Raw genomic sequence first — 23,152 nt, forward strand, 5'->3', positions numbered from 1 at the left:
ATGAGGTGCAGGTTATCCGATCGGGCCGTGGTGGGGGGAGGGAAATTCAGAAGCAGCAGCTCCGCAATGTCGGGCCTGCACGCGCGAGCACGACAGGGATGCCATTTAGTGCGAGAAAGCACCCTGATTCTCAGGGATGCCCCTCCTGTATTCCGCATGCTGCATAACCTCGTGGAAAGCCCCAAGCACTCTCACTGTTGAAGCTTAAGCCGTAACAAGAAGGGCTCCGGCCCTAGCTTTCTGCCTTCTCCACCCCAATTGTCAAAAAAGTTTCACCCGCTATGCTCCGAGTAAGCGCGTAGTTATCTGCGCCATGGGAAACAATTTGTCAATCCCTCACATGTACCTGATAAAAAAGCGGCTGACAGAATTATAATTATGCGAAGTCAGAAGGTGTAGCCTTTGCTTCCTTCTGTCTTCTGCCACCCCTGCCACGTAACCCTTTCTCGCTCTCCACCCTACTCCCCCCTCTCTTCCCTCCCCTGTCGTCTCGCTCTTGAGGAATTAATGCAATTTAATTTTCCCGCCTTTGGACTTGCTCGCTCATGCATCTGTTGGGACGGCGCCCATCTTTGCCTTTATCCTTGCTTCTTGTTCTGCATGGGACAGCGCGAGCTAGAACAAGCAGCTTGACACCTCTTAGCTTTGCTGGCCATCCACACATGCAGGCCGTTGATGGCTCCATAATTTTATTTTCGCTCAGTTGTCCATTTATTTATTTCCATTAATAAATTATGGTTGTTAGACAGCGACCCCCATTCTTCCTGCTATGCGCTGTTTCCACAATATAAAAAGTCGCATGGAACACTAGCTATAGAAATAGAAAGATTTGTTTGTCTGTTTGCATCATGGTCATCACTGTGCACTTTGTCTTACTTGGTATTAATTTCGCAAACACGCTAGTTTTACGCTTGTTTCGAAGACTGGAGGAGGGGCTTGAAGAGCAATAAGAATGTCCCAAACCTTCAACACTCGTGGCCAACCATTCTCACCTTGTCACCCAATTGTTGAAACACCTGCTATTGATAGATAACTTCAAGTGCCTGTTTTTTTTTTGTTTTTTTTTTGTAATCTAAATAAGCCAGAACATGCACCTACACAGGCGACAAAGAACGTCGTTCCTGCCGTACACCTCGATAGCAGCGTTACTGGAATGAAAGCATTTGAAGAACAAGAAAATCCTATAAAATGTAATACACACTTTCACGTTACTGCTTCGTGCTTAAAAGTTAAAGTAAGAGAGAGAGAAATACTTTGTCTAAAGCTAAAGGAAAGTTGTGGGGAGTTGTGCCTTGAGATGCACTGAACACAAGTTGTTCGTAAGCTCACATGTTTCCGAAATAAATAACGTGAACAAGTAATTTTGACGAAGCAGTGATAAAATAAACTGTTTATCAAGTCAGTGATGTCAGGTAGTCCAATGAAAAATTTTAGTTTGTGCCTACAGGTGTTAGAACGACGCAGACTTCCGCGACCATGCAGCAGGGAAGCTGCACTCACGTTCGCCATGGAACAGGGATTCGGAAGGAGTTCCACAGCGCCTTTCTCACACGGCTGAATCTGCAACAGCAAGGAGTACACACACGTTAGATAAGCTAGATCGCTGATCTGACTGCACTCCCGGTGACTAAGTTATCGAGTCTATGAAACACGGACAAGGGGGGGTAAGGTTGCAGAAAAAGGACAAAAAAGCGTATTGCGGGCACCGATTGCGAAATTTCTTGCGCGTGCGCTCCTTTGCAGGCTTACTCCACATTTTTTAACAAAGAAAACTTTACCATCCCTTCCTAAGGTAAGTTGAGAGATATTTCTCACATTAAAAGTGCTTCAAAAGTGCGTAAAAACCTTCGCTAAAAGTGCGTCCAACTTTTACTGGAAGTGCGCCCTCTAGATCGGCAAGCCTTCAAAGACCCAAATCGCAAAAGAAGAACGAACCCGTGCGACGATTTTTCTTGCGCTACGTCAACGCATCTACGAACGATCTAAATGTATACCGATACGTGGTTTATGAGATAAAGGTGTCCTCCTGTACTCCTCCTTCATGATCGATGTCTTGTCTTGTCTTGATACATGATCGATGTATTGTCTTGTCTAGAACAGTTCCTCTTTCGCGATTTTCAAGTGACCGTTTTGACACAATGGAAGCCCGGTTTCAAGCAAGTGCCGTGTGTGTACAGAGACCTTATCGGAGCTTTTCGGCCGACCGACCGGTCTATGGGGAGATGCATTACTTTTGACAGGATGCCATCGTTCCCACTGAGAAAGCTGCTTTCGCTCTACAGCTAGGCATTGGCAGAAAAAATGCCTACGTTCTAGGTCTGCCGCTATTGTCATCTATATACTATCTAGGTCTATAGGTCTGCCGCAAGTGTCAGCTACTATCACATGGCTCCAGCGTTGCTACCTTCGCTTTATTTTGTCTTAATTATCTTTGTAATGGTGATCGGGTTTCGTCTTTCTGGTTATTTTAACTTCAGTTGCTACCGATGCCAGCAAAACTACGCTTTAATGATGTCGCGCTGTACCCGCCGCAATGGCTTAGTGGCTATGGCGTTGCGCTGCTGAGCTCATAAACGCAAAAAGCGAAAACCACATGTGTCGAAGTTTCGGCGCACGTTAAATACCCCAGGTGGTCAAAATTAATCCGGAACGCTCAACAACGGCGTGCCTCATAGCCCAGGCGTAGCTTCAGCGCGTGAAAGCCCACAATGAGTGTTGCGCTGTGAATCAGGTCTATAGACCTAATTTTGCTAAACAAAGCGGAAAAAATTGCAGACACTTGCTGCTGGGATATTGCTTGCGCTGTTTCGAAATTGATTGATTGATTGTAGGGTTTAACGCGCCGACGCAACGCAGGCGATGAGGCGCGCCGTAGTGGAGGGCTCCGGATTAATTTTGACCACCTGGGGATCTTTAACGTGCGCCGAAATCTCGTACACACGGGCGTTTTTGCTTTTCGCCTGCTGTTTCGAAATTGCCGAATCGTAATACCAGATTGCGTGTGGTGCCGCTTGTGTTATGTTGTGTTGCATTTTATTTTTTATGGCGGTTGTGTTTAATTCGTACGCTGTGGTATTTTTATGTGTGAGCAACAGATAGGGAATGTGAGCAAATATTTTATGTTCCCCTCGTCGCTCCGTAACAGAGCAACCAACAGAAAGCAGAGGACAACAGAGTGCAGAGGGAGCTGCCATCGAGCGCGGAAAGAGCGACGTTGCCGAGGGGGCGCCAGACGAAGCGCGGCTCTGCTCCGCCCCGTTCCGACGCGCCCGTGCGGTCGTCTCGGCGGGTCTCCACAAGGAGGGAGGCACGCATGGAATAGCGGCGGCGAAATGCTAGCACCGCTGGGCAACACCACGGGCAGCCAGTGCAACGGCTGAGACGGCTAGAGCGCCGCGCCAAGCGCGGTTAGCACGGTGCGTGAGGGATGTTCTAGAAACGCCGAGTCGTCGTGCGCATCGGGCAGAGCCTCAAGCGGCCGAGGGGGAGGGACGATGTACTCGCGCATTCCTAAAGGCCCACCAAGGAATGCTCAAGTAACTTGTTTACTCCAGTGGCTATCGACGCATGCACCAGTGCACGTTCCTCGGCATCACCGTAGAAAGACAGGGCTATCGACCTTTTTCACAGCGCGACATCCTTAAGACATGCGCTGCCGTTGGTATGCGAGCGATTGCTGTAAAAACAGCGTCAGCTGTCAAACTGTGCACATTTCAGTTTCGAACGTGCACATTCCACAAGTGCACGTATATACGTGCTTTAATAATAAAAAAACTCCATCTAGCCACGGCTTCTTAATTTATGATCGATTCCATGCTTCAGGCCCCCCTCGGAGAACAAGTAAACACTGCCGACCCTTTTAACTTTCACTTTGTTTATGTTTATGCACACCCACCCGTGTAACATCATATTAAGGGTATCTGGATGATTGAATGACCCCTGTAGGGCGAGGAAGAAGCGAGGGGATGTGCCAACCCTTGCGTGTCGTTCCTGCTGGAGCCGTAGAGGTGTTGCAGGTCGGCCGACAGCGAAACGGCGGAGGGGTGGCGGACGTGGAAGTGCATGGCGCGGAACTGTCGGCGGCAGTTGCACACCTCGCTCTCCGGGTGCGCCGCCAGCGCCAGCAGCTCCATGCTGCCCGACGAAGGCGAGAGCGAGCGCAGGGACGCCGCCTCGGCCACCTCGTGGGCAGCGGGGGTCCTGCTCGAGGTCTCTGCATCACGCACCGGTAGATGTCTTGCTTCCCACGTGCAAAAAGACTCCCCAGTTCGGTGACCGCGCATTAAGGTGCAGGGGCTGCGGAGCCCATTGAGCGAGTTCAACAGTAATGTTTTTTAAGTGCAGAGCACTTTAGGGGCCCGGCTTGTCGTCGTAGCTCGTCCGCGCTCACACTATCAGCCACCGCAGTCACGCGGCGTCACGCACCCAAACAGAGGTTTCAAAAAGATACCCGATTCCCTCGACTCAGCCTTCCGGTCAAAAGTTAAAAGATGCTTGAACAAGAGATTTACACGGGCAGAACCGCTAGAAACTCCTGGAACCGCTGGCACTGGTCATTCATCCCCACTATTCAGCGCAAAAAAAAAAAAAAAAAAAAAACTGCAGGTACATATGAGGCTAAATACCGTATTTTTGCGATTCTAAGCAGCCTCCCCTACTTCCAGGGAAAAAAAAATTGAAAAAAAGTTTGCATGCGAACATAAACACCCCCTTCCCCAAGCAGCCATCACAAGGCGGATTTCAAACGCTAAGTAGCGAGCCCAAGTTGACGTTTTGCCCAAGTCATTTATGAAGTTTTTAATTCAAAACTACTCCAGCGGGACAAAAGACGACCTGCCGGGGCATACTGAGATCGGCGGCCCAAGCGGCACAATGGACTCATCACAGTGAAGGTGACTGAGTATCAGACGTAACCAGTGGGTTCACTGCCTGTACCTATTTCTCTATTGAATGTTTGCCAAATAACCAAATAAAAATTACTTCTTGCGCCTGTCTCGCCGAGATACAGGCGCTTGTCTTGAGTGGGCACGGGAGCGTCATGACGGCCAGCACCGCTCACACTCTGCGCTCTTATATTACGCAGGCTTCCATGGCCTCGTCGTTCCTGCTGTTTTCGCTGCCTGCCCAAGACCTTCCAGCAACACCACACGTGTGGCCACAGTTCGTGCGCGACGACTACGATCAGCGCAGCAACCATGTGCTTCCACCAGAGCCACCCTTTCGTCCGCGCATCAACAGTACGGAGTACTGCGCACCTACGTCATCAACCGCGACGTCACGCCAAGGCTGTGTCTTAAATGGCGGCGACTCCCGTCATCACCTCAGTGGGCACGGGAGCGTCATGACGGCCAGTACCGCCCACGCTCTGCGCTTTTATGTTACGCAGGTCAGTAAACAACCCTCTCTGTACGCTAAAAAGAGCGATGACCACTGCCTTCTGTTGCTCCCGTGCCCAGGGGTGCTATGTGAAACTGTATGCGACTGTTTCTCCGTGATTTTTTTGCTGTTGTATTCGGTGGATGTTGAGGTCAATCTAGGCCCTCCTAGTACACGCTCTAAAGCCCTAACGGAAATCGATTCCCTACCGGATGATCCGAAAGAACAGATGTCTGCCATTTTCTACATCCTAAAGGACCTCCGAACAAGTTCCATGGAGTCAGCCAAAGGACAGGCCGAGTTAGTTGCTGACGTCAAAGCTATACAGGCAGGGCAAAAGATTTTAGAGGCCCAAGTTGGCTCCATTAACCAACGTCTGGACACACTTGAAGAAAAAAACGAAGCATGTAGACGAGCTGGAAGATACCTTTGCCGGCGTTGAAGACAACGTAGCGAATTTGGAAGCTCGAGTTGACCCCTTACAGTTACGTTTGAACGAATGAGAAGACCAGTCAAGGCGCAGCAATATTATCTTTCGTGGGATCTCCGACTCGCGCTAATCGTGCGATGAATCAGAGAAAAAAGGTACTAAACTGACTCGATGGCACAATCGACAACCTGCCTCATAACGCGAATGAACGCGCACATCGACTCGGAAAATACTCGCCAAACACATGCCGTCCCATTATAGAGAAATTTTCAAGTTTTAAAATTAAGGATAAGATTCTTGTCGCTCGAACAAAATTGAAAGAAAAAAAACGTTGTTATCAGTGAGGATTACTCCGCCGGTACGCGTAATCTTAGAAAAAAGCTCTTGGACTATGCAAAAGGCCTGCCCGATTGGCTCCAATTTCAACTTAGATACAACAAGCTAGTCAAACAAGCAAACGTATATGTACGACTCCGTAGCCGACAAAGTTATCGAAAGCTCGTCCTCGCAAAAAACTAACCACCTTGCTAGTAGCACCGATGGGTAGGCGTGCGCAGACTCCCTCGGTACTTCTCAACCGTTCCCTCGGGCACGTGTCGAAAGCTAGGGAGTTGAGAGGGGCGGTGCGAATCATGCATCAAAAGTATCTTTCATGCGATGTAACATTCGCAGCATTATGAGCAAGCGTGACTGCTTAACATCGTACATCGACACCTGCAATCCTGATATAATGGCATTAAACGAGACATGGCTGCATCTAAACATCCAAGATAACGAGTTATTTGGCCAGGATAACCATTTCATTGTGTATCGCTTTTATCGCGATTCATGACACGGTGGCGGTGTCTTACTAGCAGTGCGTAAAGAAATACCATCAAGTGTTGTCCACTTCAGTGACAACACTGCAACTGTTTGGGCTGTCGTCCAGATAGCTCACCAAAAAATTGTTTTGGGAGTGTGTTACCGTCCACTCGATTCTCCATCAGGCTTCACAGATGATCTGCACGATCTAATTACCCACGTGATACCCAACTACTAGAATCTGCCCTTAATCCCACTCGGCGATTTGAATTTTCCAAATATTAGGTGGCAAAATCAACCCCCAACCCTGCAGCCCATTTCTTCATTAGCAAGTGACTTCATGAATGTTTGCACATTATTTTCATTAACGCAGCTCATAACCAAACCCACAAGGATCACACAGTAGGTTTCCAACACTCTTGACTTGGTTCTAACATCTCGCCCTGATCTTGTTTCCAACATAGTATATCTTCCAGGTCTGCGCGATCATTTATTGCTTACATTTGACGTGAATCTCATACCTCCTAAAAAAGCAGGAAACACTAAAATTATTCTAAATTACAACAAAGCCAACTTCCAAGCAATCAGCATCGAACTGAGTAATTTTCTAGACGTATTCAACGCCAGCTTTGACAGCCGTAGCGTGCAAACCAACTGGGGCATGTTCTTATCAAAAGTCAATGATCTTACATAACCGTTCATACTATCACAGTTAACCCAGAAGCTCCGTGGTATAACGTTCACTTAAAACATTTGTCAAACAGAAAAAAGTGCACAGATGAAAAGTCTGCTAAACAATCTACAAATACCGCCCGTTGGAAAGACTACAAGAAAGCCTCAGAAGAATATATAGGAGCACTAAAAAGTGCCAAAGATAACTTTTTCCGCAATAACCTGCCAAACATACTCACAACTAATATCAAAAAGTTTTGGCGCGTTGTAAATGTCAACAGTAATCGCTTGCCCATAGCAACAGTGATTCTATTCCCGATAAAGAGTGTGCTTCCTTGCTGAATGATGTCTTTTCACAAAACTTCGCTTCCGTTGCGCAATGCCTATAACCACAACTAGAATGCTTTGATTACTCTGCAATTTCGCCGCTAACAATTGAGTATGATGGTGTAAAAAATGCTTTAACATTGTCAGATTTAACATTTAACATTGTCTTCAGCCCCAGGCTGTGATCTAATTACTCCAAAGTTCTTGATGGGCACGCTTTGTTATTTTCCAATCTTTCTATCAATGATTTTTCAGCAGTCCCTCACCGAAGGTTGTTTCACATCACACTGGAAGGTTGGGAAGGTAGTTCCATCTCATAAATCTGGCAACAAGCATTCCCCACTTAACTATCGTCCAACTTCGCTCACTAGTATTCCATGTATGATTCTCGAACACATTTTGTATTCACATCACGCCAATTTCCTTAAGATGAATTCTTTTTAACACCATCCCAACATGGCTTTCGTGAATCATATTCATGCGAAACACAACTGGCAACATTTAAGCACAAATTAAACGTTATTCTCGATCATTCATCACAGGCAGATTGCATATTTTTAGATTTCAGCAAAGCTTTCGATAAAGTATGTCGCAAACTTCTGTTGCTTAAACTCCGGTTTCTTAATCTAGATTCACAACTCTTAACCTGGATTGAATGTTTTTTAACTAACCCTTCCCAATTCGTCAGCGCTGACAACAAAGAATCTGAGCTAAGTGCAGTGCGCTCTGGTGTTCCACAAGGCTCAGTTCTTGGTCCTCTCCTCTTTTTAATCTACATTAACGACCTATCCTGTAATGTTACAAGCAACATTCATCTCTTTGCTGACGACTGCGTGATCTTCCGAGAAATAACATGCAATTACGACTTACATATTCTTCAGTCAGATCTTAATGCGATTTCAGAATGGTGTAACAACTGGTTGATAGAATTAAACCCCAGGAAGTGCAAACTTGTGCGTAAAAATAGGTCGCCTAGCAAACCGCCCGTGTACTACCTTGATAATAACCCGTTAGAAAATTTACCCTCTTATAAATTCCTTGGGGTGCACATCCCAATTAACCTAACCTGGAACGTTCATATCACCTATGTAATTAACAACACCAACCGCGTGCTCGGGTACCTACGCCGTAACTTTTCAAAAGCCCCTTCTACTCTAAAATTACTCCTATACAAAACACTAATTCGCACAAAACTAGATTACGCAGTATCAATATGGGATCCCTTTCACGTCAAATAAATACAGTCGCTAGAAATGGTTCAGAATAACTCGGCTCGTTTCATTACACGTAATTACAATCGCACCGCAAGCAAATCATCCTCGAAGGCAGTCTACCATCGCTTGCATCACGCCGTAAAGTTTCCCGCTTATGTCTTTTTCACAAGCTCTACCACCACGCCTTTTTACATAATGAATTCATAATCCGCCCATATCACATTTCACAATGTTTGGATCACGGCTTCAATGTCGGCATTGCTTCCTGCAGAACTAATTTCTTTTCGCAGTCTTTCATGCTACGTACAGCCGTGAGCTGAAGTAAACGGACCACGGGAGCGGTGGCCAAAAGTAATCGCTGCGCCGTCTGGTTGCGCGGCGCCTGCTGTCGAGACCACGCACAGCGCAGGCGCGGCCTAGCAGTACAGCACACATGCCGCTGTCACTCGCTTCTTCGCAACTGCTTCTTGCTTCGACAATTCAGCGCCAGGGGAATTGCCCCCTGCAGTTAGAGGAACACTGCCGGGCATCGCCCTATCATTGAAAGCGATGCCACTCGCCTAATCGGCGGAAATAGAGCTACGCTGCCACATATAGCGTGCTGTGGCTGCGTTGGTCTCGTAGCCTTATTTGGTATTCGGTATCGCAAGGTCGTAGCGGGAAAGCATTGCAGTAAATACATCCGGAAAAAAATGGCCAACCAACGTGGGTGCTTTCTCTTAGCTCAAGATCGTGTGCGGCCTATTTTGCTTGTTTTGATATATTTGCGCCTGATGCAGGGAAAACTTGTCCCTTACTGAAACAGGCTTCCGATCACATTACAGTGAATTCTATCTTATTTAGCTGCCACAACCTCTTACGCCCCGTCACCAAATCCCGCAATTGTTCCCATCACACCTTGTTATAGCGCTTAGGTTTTTGCCAAGGACACCCACCGAATTGAACATAGCAGCTTTTTTTGTGACCAATGTGTCGGCGCGTGTGCGTGCTTGGTGCAGTTCACCCAGTTCGTATGTTTCCCATAAATGCAACGGCTCAAAAAGAAATACCACATGGGTGATTGTTTAGGTGAAACACAGTATATCTTGCTTTTGGAGCATTTATTAACTGCTTCGAAGTTATCAAAACCAAAAGGAAAAAATAGCGGCCCACTAATTCATTGATAACATGAATGCATCCAGCGGATCTTACGTTTCCACGTTGCTTTGTTTCGCAGTTTAATAAAGGAAAATTATTAAGATGTAGGATATATAAAAAAAGGCTTACAATTTTTTCCCATTTTTACAAATGTATTAACCAAATTAGCCGAAGAAACTAAACGGAATCATTTATAGTCGGCCATTAACCTACTTTTGTGTGATCGATGAAACTTGTAATTATCCTAGCAGCCAGAAATGTGAATGCTGCAAGGCGATTTTCACAGCGGTTTCGGCGAACCTGGTCGACCTGATCTGCCGTCGACCATAAGCTAGTATCTTTTTATCTTCAATCACCGACTGAACGACCCCTCTTTGGATGTAATCCTTCAATTATAACTTGTGTCACGGAAGTGCGCAAGAACTGTCAATAATGTTTTCAAGTGCAAATAAATCTAATCGAAAAATGTAGTTTGCATGCGTTTCGATAGTCGCTGTGCATTCAAGGTGTGGTTCAATCGTATCTCATATCGCAATATAGTTTTTTTATCATTAAATGTATGTTTTGGTGCCTCGAACTTGAAAAAATTCTGAAGCTGGATTTTCCCGAGCAATTGCGAAATGTCACATATGCCGCATACGGCAAACGAAGTTTCATAAAGCAATGCAGGGCATACCTAAACACAGCAGTATTTGTCGTAGCCTTCGCATGTATGCTCAGCATCAATAATTTTTTGAATTCGCTGATATTCTCGGGAGGCTATAATTTCGCATCTATCTTCAAAACCAACAAAGACGGTGTTTTGTCTTATTTTCTTTGACTACACAGTGATCTTTTTCTGCTTAATTTTCTGCTTCAATATATAAAGCGGGGATTGGGGGGGGGGGGTGCAAATAAAAGCTACAAGCACGAGATAATCGCCAGCGCGCCAACTCTGCCAGCGGAGCCGCGTTGTCGCCGATTGCGCCAGCGGCGCGCCGTTTCCACAGGTGCGTTGACCAGCAGACAGCAAAAGGGCAGCGCGGTTCCGCTGGCGTCAACTTATCGAAGCAAAGAGCAGTCGCGAAGAAGCGAGCGATAGCGGCATGTGTGCTGTACTGCTAGGCCGCGCCTGCGCTGTGCGCGGTCTCGACAGCAGGCGCCGCGCAACCAGACGGCTCAGCGATTACTTTTGGCCACCGCTCCCGTGGTCCGTTTACTTCAGCTCACGGCTGTACATCGAAGGAATGGAATGGCTTTCCAAACCGGACATGACATGACATGACAAAGACTTTATTAAATCGCCTGCAGTAGGCACCCCGTTGCCGGGATACCTAGACGCGGCCTAACGTCGGTCCTGTCTGGACCCTCTACTCGTCAGCGTCCTCGCTACTCGCCCCCAGGCTAGTCGCCGTTACCCCGAGGGGTGGCTGACGCCTCGCAGCTTTCACTCGGTCGCTGTCTTTGGAGGGCCTCCAGGATCTGCTGGACGGCCAGGAGTTGGTCTTCCTTGTTATAGCTCCGCGCCGCGTCTTGAAGCCACGGCGGGATCACAGTCTCTGTTTCCGCTTCTGCTGGTCTTGCTGCACAATCCCACAGGATGTGGATCATAGAGGCCCGAGCCCTGCGGCACACTTTACACGTGTCGTCCGGATACTGTTCTGGGTATATGTGCTTCATTATGACCGGAGTCAGTAACGAGCCCGTTTGCAGCTGTCTAAATAACGCCGCCTGCTCCCTGGTAAGATCAGGGTGCGGCGGTGCCATTACTCGTCTGTTCATGCGATAATACTTTGTAATTTCGTGGAACGTGCCCATCCTATCTTTAGTTTCCGCCCACAGCTCTGCAGACAGGCTCGTTTCTGCTGCGCGGCCAGATAATTCTCGCGCAACAGAGTTCGCCGTCTCGTTGTGGTTGTCCGCAAGTTTAGACACATCTGTCCCCACGTGGGCGGGGAACCACTTCACTGTTACTTTTCTGCCCGTAAAATCCAACGCGGTGAGCACCCGCACTGCTCCACGACACAGCCTGCCCTTGGCAAAGTTCCTCACGGCTCCCTTTGAGTCACAGAGGACTGTCTTGGTGTTTGGGTCCGCGATGGCCACGGCTATGGCCACCTCTTCGGCGCTCTGCGCCTCACATGTTTTAACGCTCGTTGCAGAGACTGTCTCTCCGGTTACGGCGTCGATCACCACTGCAGTGAAGGCTTCCCGGTTACGGTACTCCGCTGCGTCGACGTATCGGGTGCCAGGTGCGTTGGCGTGTTGCTCGATCATGGCTTTGGCTCTCGCCTTTCTTCTCTCCCCGTTGTGGATAGGGTCCATGTTCCTGGGGAGGGGTTGTACCCACGTCCCGCTCCTGATGTTAGCCGGTATGTCCTCTTGTCTGTTGAGTGGTCTACCGCTCGTTCCGGGCTCGAGTCCTAGCTTGGCTAAGATGGCTCGACCGGTCTTCGATCCCTTGAGCCTCTCCATCTGGGCGGCTCGCTGGGCTTCACTGATTTCCTCGAGCGTGTTGTGCACGCCGAGGTCCATGAGCTTCTCGGTGCTTGCGCTGTCGGGAAGACCGAGTGCTGCTCTGTATGCTTTGCGTATAGCTGCATTTAAACGATTGCTTTCCGCCGCTTTCCAGTTGTGGTAGGAAGCGACATACGTTATATGGCTAACGGAAAACGATTGGATCAGTCGTATCAGACTGTCCTCCCGCATGCCGGCTTTCTTGTTGGCCACCCGCTTTATGAGGCGAGTGGCCGCTGTGACTTTAGTTAGGAGTCGGTGGACCGTCTCCCCGTTGGTGCGATTCTTTTCGATTTGAAAGCCCAGCACTCGGATCTTCCTGACCTCAGGAATCTCTTGTCCGTTGCCGGTCCGTACCACGATTCGGTTGTTGACCGTGTTGCCCTCGCTCGTTTTTAATTTCCATCTGGGTGGAACCACCAGGAGCTCCGATTTGCTTGGCGAGCAGATAAGCCCCGCTCCTTTCAGCTGGTCTTCGATGGTATCGACTGCTTGCTGTAGTGTTGACTCGATATGTCCGTCGCTGCCGCCTGGAACCCATAGCGTTATATCATCGGCGTATATGGTGTGCCGTACGCCCGCTAGCGACTCAAGGCGGCGAGCAACTCCAATCATGACGAGGTTGAAGAGCAACGGCGAGATAACCGAGCCCTGTGGGGTCCCTACGCTGCCGAGCTTCTTCTCCTCGAGGGTTTCGTCACCTGCTTGGATCTTTGTCGTGCGCCCCGTTAGGAAGTCCCTAACGTAGTCGTACGTCCGGGCTCCCATGTTCAGGGCGCAGACTTGTGCTAGAATTGCCGAGTGCTTCAATTTATCGAAGGCACTTTGCAAGTCCAGCCCCAGTATTGCCTTGTTGTCCTTGGTCCTGGTCTCGTCGTCCAGGATCTCCGCCTTTAGTTGGAGCATCGCGTCCTGCGTGCTCAGCTTGTTCCTGAATCCGATCATGGAGTCGGGATACAGGTCATTGTCCTCGAGGTATTCCTGCCATCTGTTCGTCAGAACATGCTCCAGCACTTTGCCGACGCACGAAGTCAGAGATATGGGACGGAGGTTCTCGATACCCGGCGGCTTTCCTGGCTTTGGTATTAGGATAGTCTTGGCTGTCTTCCAGGTCTGGGGTAGCTTGCCCTCCCTCCAACACTTGTTGAAGAGAGCCGTCAAGCTTGCGATCGCAGCCTCGTTGAGATGCTTGAGTGCCTTGTTCGTAACATTGTCTGGACCGGCTGCGGATCGGCAGTTCAGCTCGTGTACCGCCGTCCGTACCTCCCATATCTCGATGTCTCTGTCCAGGTTCTCGTTCACCATGCCCCAGTAGTCTGGATGCGTTTCCTCTGGGTGTTCCGGTAGATACTTGTCGTTGATTCGTTTGTGCATCTCCTCCTTTCCCAGTTCCCGTAACGCCTTGTTTAGGGTCTTGTTCAGACTGTCTCTCTGGTAAGACTTCGTCTTTGTTTCGTCCAGTAGGTGACGGAGCATGGCCCACGTCTTTCCTACGTGTAATTGGCCGTCGGCTGCGCTGCACATCTCGTTCCACTGCTGTCGGCAGAGCGATCGGCAGTGTTTCTCGATGGCGTGATTTAGCTCGGCCACCTTCTTTCGTAGTCTCCGGTTGGTGCGTTGTTTCTGCCATCTCTTGTGGATGGAGGTCTTTGCCTCCAGCATGTGCGCTAGGTGGCTATCCATCTTTACGATTTCCACATCCGTTTCAATTTCCTTGGTTGCTGCTGTGACGTTTTCCATGATCTTGTTAGACCACTCGTTCACGTCCTGTATCTCTTCCTCTTCGCTCGGTAATAGGGTTCTGTAGAGGTCCCAGTCTGTGAGCTTGTGGATGCGCTTCTCGTCCGATTTTCCTTTAAGCGGTAGCGTCACCTCGATTATTAAGTGGTCGCTGCCTAGGTTGTGACCGGTGTTGATCCAAGATGGGGTTCGACCGTCTTGTGGTATTCTAACGAAGGTAAGGTCTGGCGTGGTGTCTCGGCACGTTGAATTGCCGATCCGCGTGGGGTACGTTGGGTCTGTTATGAGTGTAAGTCCCTCTTCCGTAGCATCGGTTAGAAGACTGTTTCCCTTGGCGTTGTTTGTGATGTAGCCCCATGCTTGGTTGTGTGCGTTGAAGTCCCCACATATGATTAGGTTGTCGTCCCTGCCGGCAGTTCTGCAAGCCTTATGGAGGAGTGCCTTGAATTTCTGCCTGCGGTGGCTCGGGCTGCTGTAGATGTTCATGATGAAGGTGCTCTGTTTCCGCTTCTGTCCGGTGATAACTTCTATCATCGTGTGTTCAATCAGTGATTTCTTTAGTCCTTCCCTTTCCTCGTACTTCAGTCCCTTCCTCACCAGGGTGCACACGCCGCGTCCCTTGCCGTTGGCAACTCGGCTGGGCGGGCTGGCGTAGGTCTTGTACCCTGGGAGGTGGGTCTCCTCTACGAGGGTCTCCTGAATCAGAATGATGTCGGGCTTCCTGGTTGAGTGTCGAATGTGCTGTTGTAGGACTGCCTTCTTACTTGCGAAACCGTGGCAGTTCCATTGCCAGACCACGAGACTGTTAGCGTTTACTGTGCTGGTTGTGCTGCGGTCCATGTTGGGTTGCTCATGTTTAACTCTTCTCTGAGTTGTTGTAATGCTGCCGCCATGCTCTGTTGCACGGCCGCTGCTACACACTGTTGTACTGCTGCCGCCACGCTCTGCTGCACTGCTGCCGCCACGCTCTGCTGTACAGCTGCTGCGATGTTCTCTTGCATCGATTCCGTTTGGCTTTGAAGCGCTTGTTCCAGTCTTGCGAACCGTGCTGCTTGTTGAGCCTCGTTCTGTGTCATGCGTGTTGTTATCTTCTCTATACTGTCTTCCGTTCTGTCCATTCTGTCGGCGAGCTTGCGTTCCTTGAGGAGCTCGAGAGCTCTCCTCTTTGGCGCCGGCTCTGAGGTTGGTGATGGTTTCCCCGCTGCCTCGCTGTTGTCTGCGGTCGCTGGAGCCGCTTGCAGTATCTGTGGCACTTGCTGTTGTTGGCTAATGCTCTTCTTCATTAATTCTATTGTCTCTGTTAGCTTCCGTTCCAAATTTTCAATGGTTTTGCGCTGTTGCGCGTTCTCCCTGGTTAGCCTCTCCACTGTTTCCTGTAATGCCCTGTATGCTCCGATTTCCACGCCTTGTCCGATCTTCCCGCTGGCCGGGGTGTTCGGTCCTCTCGACGTGCTTGGCTGTGGCTCTGCTTTCCTCTTCCCGTTGTCTTGGGCTATTTGGCTCCAGCTGACTCTGTCTTTTGACTTGGATCGTCCACTGCTCACGTCCCGGCTAATGCTGCCGCTTGCTAACCTTTCCGATTTACGGCTTAGCGAGCGGGGCGCTCGTTCCTGGCTTTTAGCTCTTCCGTTGTTCCCCAGTGCTGGGAAGCTACTTGGCGCGAGATTTTCCTGTTCTTGCCTACGTCTTTCCTCCTCAGCCTCCTTTCTTGCCCATCTCCTTTTGGTGACCACGTACGGCGTCTTGTACTTGTTCTTGCATGACTTGCTTCCGGTCGGGTGCATGCCGTTGCATAGCTTACACCTCGGTTTGCAAACCTCCGCGTGTCCTTCTTTCGGATTCTTCATTCCGCAGTCGAAACACACTCGTACATTTGGAGTTGGGCATACGTCTCTTCTGTGGCCTACTTCTCCGCAGATTGTGCAGAAATCAAAGTGTTTGCGATACAGACTGCATTTCATTACACCCGATCCGTAGAACACCACGTTCGGTACCTTGTCGCCTTCGAAGGTGACGATGACCGTGGTTGTAGTTCCAATTCGTCTAGCGCCCGTTACTGTTGGATTCTTTTCCGTTATGATCCTTTCCATTATGTCTTCTTGCGTGTGTTGTATTGGTACTCCTCGGATTACTCCTTTCGTCATGCTATCGGGGGCCGTTGCGTATGCCCCTACCTCGTGTTTCTGTCCTCCGATCAAGATCTCTTTAATTGTAGAGTACTTGCATTCTCTAGAAGAGTCCGGGGTACTCACAATTACGATGTTTTGCTCGTTGTTGGGCAGAAAGGTGTCTTTCGCCAGTTCTTCTTTGGTGATGCCGGCCGCTGCTGCGATCGCCTCTTCGATGATCGCGATGGGCGTCTTCGCAATGCACAGTCCGCCTCGCGGGCGCACGACCACTTTGTTGTCCTCCTTCGGCAACACGTTGGGCATCCTTGCTGCCATCGTTGCCGCTGCTGCTGCTTTCCTTGCGAATGTCTTCGTGTCCGACCGCGTCTGGGGCGAGGTTCCCTGCGCTCGTTCCTCCTTGGGCTTTTTATTGCGGCTGACTACCTTCCAGCCCACCTTTTCCAAGTAATCCTCTGTCGTCACTTCCTCTCCGGTAACCTCCATGCACATCCGGCCCGATTCGTCTACGATCGGGATCGATGACTCCTCGGGCGACGAGGCCGTTTCCATCGCATCAACCATGCTTGCGTTCCTCGGTGGCAGTTGGACGCTGGGGAGCCAGCACGTGCACGTGGCGTTCGGCCACGGCGGGCTCCGGTGCACGCGCAAGTGGCTGCTATGCTCGCTCGTGAGTTCTATTGACAGTTCTATATGTTCATGGCAGGCCTCGCTTCAGAAATTCAAATCGTCGTAAATATTCTTGCAGTCCACTCACCGACTTGAGAATAGGTTTGTTCGACGCCGCTCGCAGCGAGGAATCGGGAGGGGCCCAGTAATCCACTGGATGGCAGATTTGGCTGAAGATTGGGCGAAATTTAACGGGAGCCCACGCACCGCATGTCAACACGACTCGGCCACCTGGTGGCGTCCTCTCCAAACCGGACAGCAACCATTCGAGACTTCAACCTTTTTAAGAACGCAACAGCTAACATTGTATGACCGGAAACGTGCTGACTGTATAACTATTGTAGCTTTATTTTTGTTCTGGCGTTCTGTTATTATTTTTACTGTTTCTCCTTAACCACTCCCCTCTATAAGGTCTATTGACCTTGATGGTAAATAAATAAATAAATAAATAAACAAATAAATAAATAAATAAAAAATAAAATAAATAAATAAATAAATAAATAAATAATAAATAAATAAATAAATAAATAAATAAATAAATAAATAAATAAATAAATAAATAAATACGGCCGCGAACTAAGAAGGCGGGGGGGAGAGGGGTAATCTAGGTTTTTCGAATCTAGGCACCCCCTCCCCCCCCCCCTCACTTTGTAAATTGTCATCGTGGAAAAAAGGGGCGTGCTTATAATCGAGTAAATACGGTATGTTATTAACCGGCAGTCCCGCCTCCTTTTAGTTGGGAATGCTCATTGGGTTGGTTGTTACGACAGTAAGCGAAAAAAAGTGGTTGCCGAGGAAGAAAAACGGCACGTTCGAAATGGTGCAGGAAGGCTGCAGCAGGTGCGAGGTGGAAGCAAGCACAGAAAGCAGAACAATAAACAAAATATAAAGAAAAAGACGTGAGCTGTCCCACGAGAAGGCGCACGAGCACTGCGAAGGCGGGAAAATTGATTTGCATTGATTTTCACTTCATCAAGAGAGGAGGGAGACAGGGAGGAGGGTAAGAGCGTGGGGGGTGGTAGCAAAGAGCGGAAAACGGCGCCACAGCCCGTATGGCGAACCGCTGCCCTTCACTCCTGACCGCTTTCACGTTGGGTGGAACGGCTTTCATTTTTTCCTTTGTGTATTCCGGCCAAACCTTTCGGTTGGAACATCTATAACTTAAAATAAGGCACCCGAATTTTAGGAATAATTGATACTATTTTCTGTGGAATGTGCTTTATTTTAATTCAGTTGTTGAAATTGTATTGCCTGTGGTCAATTTTATGTAGCCTTATGGCTGGCCTACACTCATCTTGCGCTAACGTTAAAAGCTGCGAAGTTTCTTTGTCTTTTTTCTTTACGTAGCAGATACTCGAAGCTCTTACGGAACCCGCCGCGGTGGCCCAGTGGCTATGGTGTTGTGCGGCTGAGCACAAGGACGCGGGTTCAATTCCAGGTCATCGCAGCCGCTTTTATGATGGAGCAAAAAGCAAGAACGCCCGTTTGTTTGAGATTTTGGCGCATGTTGAAAGATTCGCACGTGTCAAAATTAATCCGGAGCCCTCCACTACGGCGTGCCTCATCGTCTGTGTAGCGTCGGCGCGTTAAACCCCACAATCAGTATAGCTCTTACCGATTTAGTTTTAAACAGTAACAAAACCGAATAGACGGTTGATCTTCCTGGAAATAAGATTAAGCTGCTGTATAATTTCAAGCTCTGCTAATCGGTGAGGATGTAATCAGCGCGAGTAGAGTTGGGTCAAACGGGTACAAAGAGTGCAACCCACTTTTTATTGTCGCTTTGTTTTGTGCTCTTGAATTAACAGCTCAAAAAACAACAAAACAAGGATGAGAGGGACAGCGAGATACGCTTGATTGATTTGATTGATTGCTTGTAGGGTGTAACGGGCCGACGCAGCGCTGGTGATGAGGCACGCCGTAGTGAAGGGCTCCGGATTAATTTTGACCACGTGGGGATCTTTAACGTGCGCCGAAATCTCGTACACACGGGCGTTTTTGCTTTTCGCCTCCATCAGAAAAGCGGCCGTCGCAGCCGGGAATCGAACCCGCGACCTCGTGCTCAGCACCGCAATGCCTTAGCCACTGAGCCACCGCGGCGGTTGAGAGCGAGATACGCAGGAACTGACTTACAAATGTTTGTTTGCTCTCATTGTTGTTCGTTTGTTGTTTTAGTTTTTAAGGCTGACGATAACCTACACTAAACATTTTACACCCTTTTTGGCCAAAAAGGTTGTATCATCAATGTAAAAAAGGTTTAGGGAGGCTATTACACCCTTTTTATTGAACCTCAACACCCTTATTCGTAGCTATACACCCGTTTTGACCCTTCATTTTTTTAGTGTGTTAAAAGGGTGTGGAAAAGGCGTTCAACTGTTGATTGACAAAGGCTATGCATGCATGTATAATTGCACCGTGGAGTGCTAGACATACCCTCATACCCTCCTCCTCACCTCGTAAGAAATGTTCAAAGGAAAAAAAAAACAATGTTCGTCTGCAATGATCGCTCGTTTCCATACGGTGCGCCTCATTGCCCAAGTTTAGCATTGGCAAGTGAAACGTCAATTGGAACCTTTAGAATTAAAACGACTATATATGCACACGAAAGCTTTTTACGCCCTTATTGCCTAAAAGAGGTGTAGTATAAGTGGGAGAAGGGTGTTGGAAAGTCATTACGGCCCTTTTCTTAGGTTCCAACACCCTAATTTGTAGCTTTACACTCTTTTTGTATGGCGAAGAGGGTGTTGACCGACTGCTACACCCTTGGTTCTCTGTAGTGTGTTGAAAAGATTTTAAATAACTGCTCAGTCGCAAAAAAAAAAAAAAACCCACAGTGGAGCTAGGGGTCCACCTATCTTCTTCCGGTGTCGCTAAGTTTTGCTAGGTTTGGATAGGATTTGCTTAGTTTTGTTAGGCTTTGCGCTGTTTTTGCTAGGCTAAACTAAGTGCTGAGGGGTGAGGCCAAGCTTAACCGGATTTTAGGAAGCTGTTACAGTGTGCACATGTCCTTCACACTGACAGCGGATCCAATGAGGAAACAAGCTAGGGCGACCCCCAGCTACGTTGTTTGTTTAGCATTGCACCCCTGGTGCGAGCTGCGCCATTTTGTGTGTTTTAGTATCCCCCCAAAAGACTAGCACCTTTAAAATGGCATAGGGAGAAGTGCGCATACGCATGCGCCCCTTGTGCTCACACTCGAACAGGCTCGAAAGCTGGCTTCACTGTTATGACACCCTGTCTGCGGTGGTGCACCCATTACAGGCGGCGCAGTTTCAAGGCGCAGCATTCTTTGCCGAGTACCCCTTCCTGCCCGGACCGTGTAACGCCCTGCATTTCCACAATTATGCAGATTTCGCGAGAGTTCCACCTGTAATATTTACAATAACGTAAACGTATAACTGGTCGAACGAAATTTTGAAAAAATAAAAAAATAAGAAAAATATAAAATAATTACTGAAAATGGCGAACCGTGTAACGCCCTGCATTTCCCAAATAATGCAGATTTCGCGAGAGTTCTAAATGTAATCGTTGTAATAACGTAAATGGATATGATTGGTCGAACGAAATTTTGAAAAACAAAGAAATAAAAAAAAATATTTAAAAGTTACGGAAAATGTCAAAACGTACCCACAATAAGGCAGATTTCGTGAAAGTTCCACCTGTAATCGTTCTAATAGCGTAAATGGACATGATTGGTCGAACGAAATTAAAAAAAAACAAAAATAAATACTAAAAATATAAAATAATTACGGAAAATGGCGAAGTGTTTAACAACCTGAATTTCCACGACAATGAAGATTTCGCGAAAGTTTCACCTGCAATCGTCATAATAGCGTGATTGGAGATAATTGACCAGACAGGATTTAGAAAAAATAAAAAAATTGGATGGAAAAAGCTCACACTCAAGACAGGCGGCATAAGAATGCTACGACGTACAAAACCTCCCCCCGCTTGTAGAAAATGTTCAGTGCACCCGTCTAAACGGGTATAAAACACCTCCAAAGTCGGAGATTTTTTACTCCCTTTTCTTAGTTGGCGGTCTTTCACACCCGTTGTTGTTTTGTTTCCAAAACCCTAATTTGTAGCTTTACTCACTTGTGGGAAAAATTGTGTTGAAATAACGAACGCCCTTCTTTGGGTGTATTGAAATGGTATGGAACATGTGTTGGGCATTACATAAAATTATATGACTTAATGAACATAATAACTACCGCACGATTAAAACGGTTTTTGCAAATCCGCATGCTGACTTATATATGCTCAAATTAAAATGAATAATTTCAAAATTAGCCCTAAATATCTGATTCTTGCGACCAGCCCACCCACTCTATTGGAGGACTTTCCTCAGCTGCAGCTGCAAAAGCAAGAAGAGCAGATGTAAACACGTGCGCGTTCTCCCCATGCATCCCACTGGTTTTCTTGCTCAGTTCATTTATGGTCAAAGTGTGACTTGTGCGTGTTGAATGTGCCTATGTCAAGCTGCGCGCTCAGCTGATCCACATTGTACCGCGTAGCTGCACTGCCCATACCCTTATTTTAAGGTACTCACAAGAACGCCTTTTCTCATCCTTACACCCTTTTAACGCTCCACGGCGGAACCCAAAGCTTAAAAGAGCTCTTTTGTTAAAACAGGCTCGAATGCCCCAGTCCGTTAACTGGCACATGCTTTTATACAGCCAAGGACGAGTCCCTCTGGGGTGAAGGGGGTGTTTTTATGGGGTACCACCGAACAGAAAACGGAGTAAGCGTGGGGAACAGAGTGACGTAACTGCGAAATTAGCTTCGCTGTCATGTGGAGGCCATGACTGGGGGTGTCCAGTGCCGTAGACTATACGACGCCTTGTAGATAAGCACGCAGCGGGCCAGCAGACTTAGTTCGTAAAAGAATCACGCCCTGTGCTATTGCGCCACTTTTAATCATTGCTGGCCGGATTCTGTGAAAGAGTTTTCTTGTGTTGCGACAAACTGGGGGCCCCCTAAGCTTTCACTTACGATGTGAGTATGCACGCGCATCGCTTCTCGCTCAAGTAGATCGCCGAATTTCGTGTAGCTCAGCTTTGTGCGCTGAGCTTGCTGAGAAACGCGCGACACATGTTTCGACACGCGCAAGAACCCAACCATTTATAACTACGCTTCACTGTAAAAGACAACAAGAGAAAGCCGGATTTACAAGACCAAGCTCCACATTGAGGCCCTTCCAAGTCGCCTGAACTACTTCACACTAAATTATTGTAGGGAAGAAACTTTTTTAGAGGAAATTTAAGCAGTCATATTAAAATAAGAAGTCCTTAGAACCTTTTTTTAAATTTTTATTTGAGTGTCCATTTGCAGCAGTGGGAATTTGACTACAGGTACCTGGCTCCAATTTATAGTTACGAGTACCTAGAGATGACGCGGCCTTCATTTACTAAACTGAATAACTGAATTGAACCGAAGTGAAGTGAAGTTCATGCATTGAGAAGCTATCAAGGTGCAGTGCATTGTCGGATGCTAAGACACTCTAGCGCGGTGTTTGTGAAAGTCGGCGAAGCTCGCACGCTGCTGTAGCTGCACCTGTCTTTGGCGGCTCAGCTCAGCGCTGGGGTTTAGGATGGCGGTACCACCTTATGAGTGGAATCTCCCCGTTAAGCCATCGAAAAGCAAAATTTTGCTTCAAGTTCGGCCTTATCAATGCCAGGTTTGGTGAACAACCGCTTTTGTTTTTAAACAAAGCATTCGCTTGCCTTCCTCACTTGTCGGGGTGCTTCGAACTGTGCGGTAGCGCTCCTCAAAGATGATGGGTGTGTTCTTGTAGTTTCCGTCTAAGGGCCAGCAGTCTACCTCCAACACCGGAAACATCTTGAAGTAGGTCGACTTGCGGATCTTCTGTGCCAGCTTGCGGTAGTAATCTTCACTGCAAATCAGCGCAAGAAGCATGCACGGCGGAATTCATTTACAGCTATGTCCAAATTAAAATTGCAGTGCTCTAAATTAAAACCGAACGTTGGCGTTAGCCGGATTAAAGAAATTCTAGGGTGGTAGTTAGGCACGCTGTATTTGACGTCTCTGCCCAAGAAAGGTGTTTTTTTTTGTTTGATTGCATCCCCAAAACAGTCTTGACTGTGCTTGCTACGCGTACATACATGTCTTACCGCGTGTTACATAGCGTGGAGTTCACACCGTGT

The 23,152-nt window shown here is 48.1% G+C and overlaps 1 protein-coding gene and 1 pseudogene across 1 annotated transcript in view; one reads left to right on the plus strand and one right to left on the minus strand.

The window, feature by feature from the left end:
- The window catches only part of LOC144159688 (uncharacterized), a 65,148-nt gene that overhangs the window by 16,651 nt on the left and 25,345 nt on the right, over positions 1 to 23,152 (minus strand). Inside the window, exons 6-9 of the mRNA XM_077691334.1 lie at positions 22,721 to 22,881; positions 3,976 to 4,213; positions 1,501 to 1,560; positions 1 to 75 (exon numbers count right to left, since the gene is read on the minus strand). The exon at positions 1 to 75 is cut by the window's left edge and continues 23 nt beyond it. Of these exons, the coding sequence (XP_077547460.1) occupies positions 1 to 75; positions 1,501 to 1,560; positions 3,976 to 4,213; positions 22,721 to 22,881 (534 nt within the window). The remainder of the gene's footprint in view (positions 76 to 1,500; positions 1,561 to 3,975; positions 4,214 to 22,720; positions 22,882 to 23,152) is intronic.
- Positions 5,039 to 8,039, plus strand: LOC144158077 (uncharacterized; annotated as a pseudogene).

Source organism: Haemaphysalis longicornis, unplaced genomic scaffold, assembly GCF_048455015.1.
Source record: "Haemaphysalis longicornis isolate Haplotype H1 unplaced genomic scaffold, Haemaphysalis longicornis Haplotype H1 scaffold_10, whole genome shotgun sequence".
Classification (NCBI taxonomy): domain Eukaryota; kingdom Metazoa; phylum Arthropoda; class Arachnida; order Ixodida; family Ixodidae; genus Haemaphysalis; species Haemaphysalis longicornis.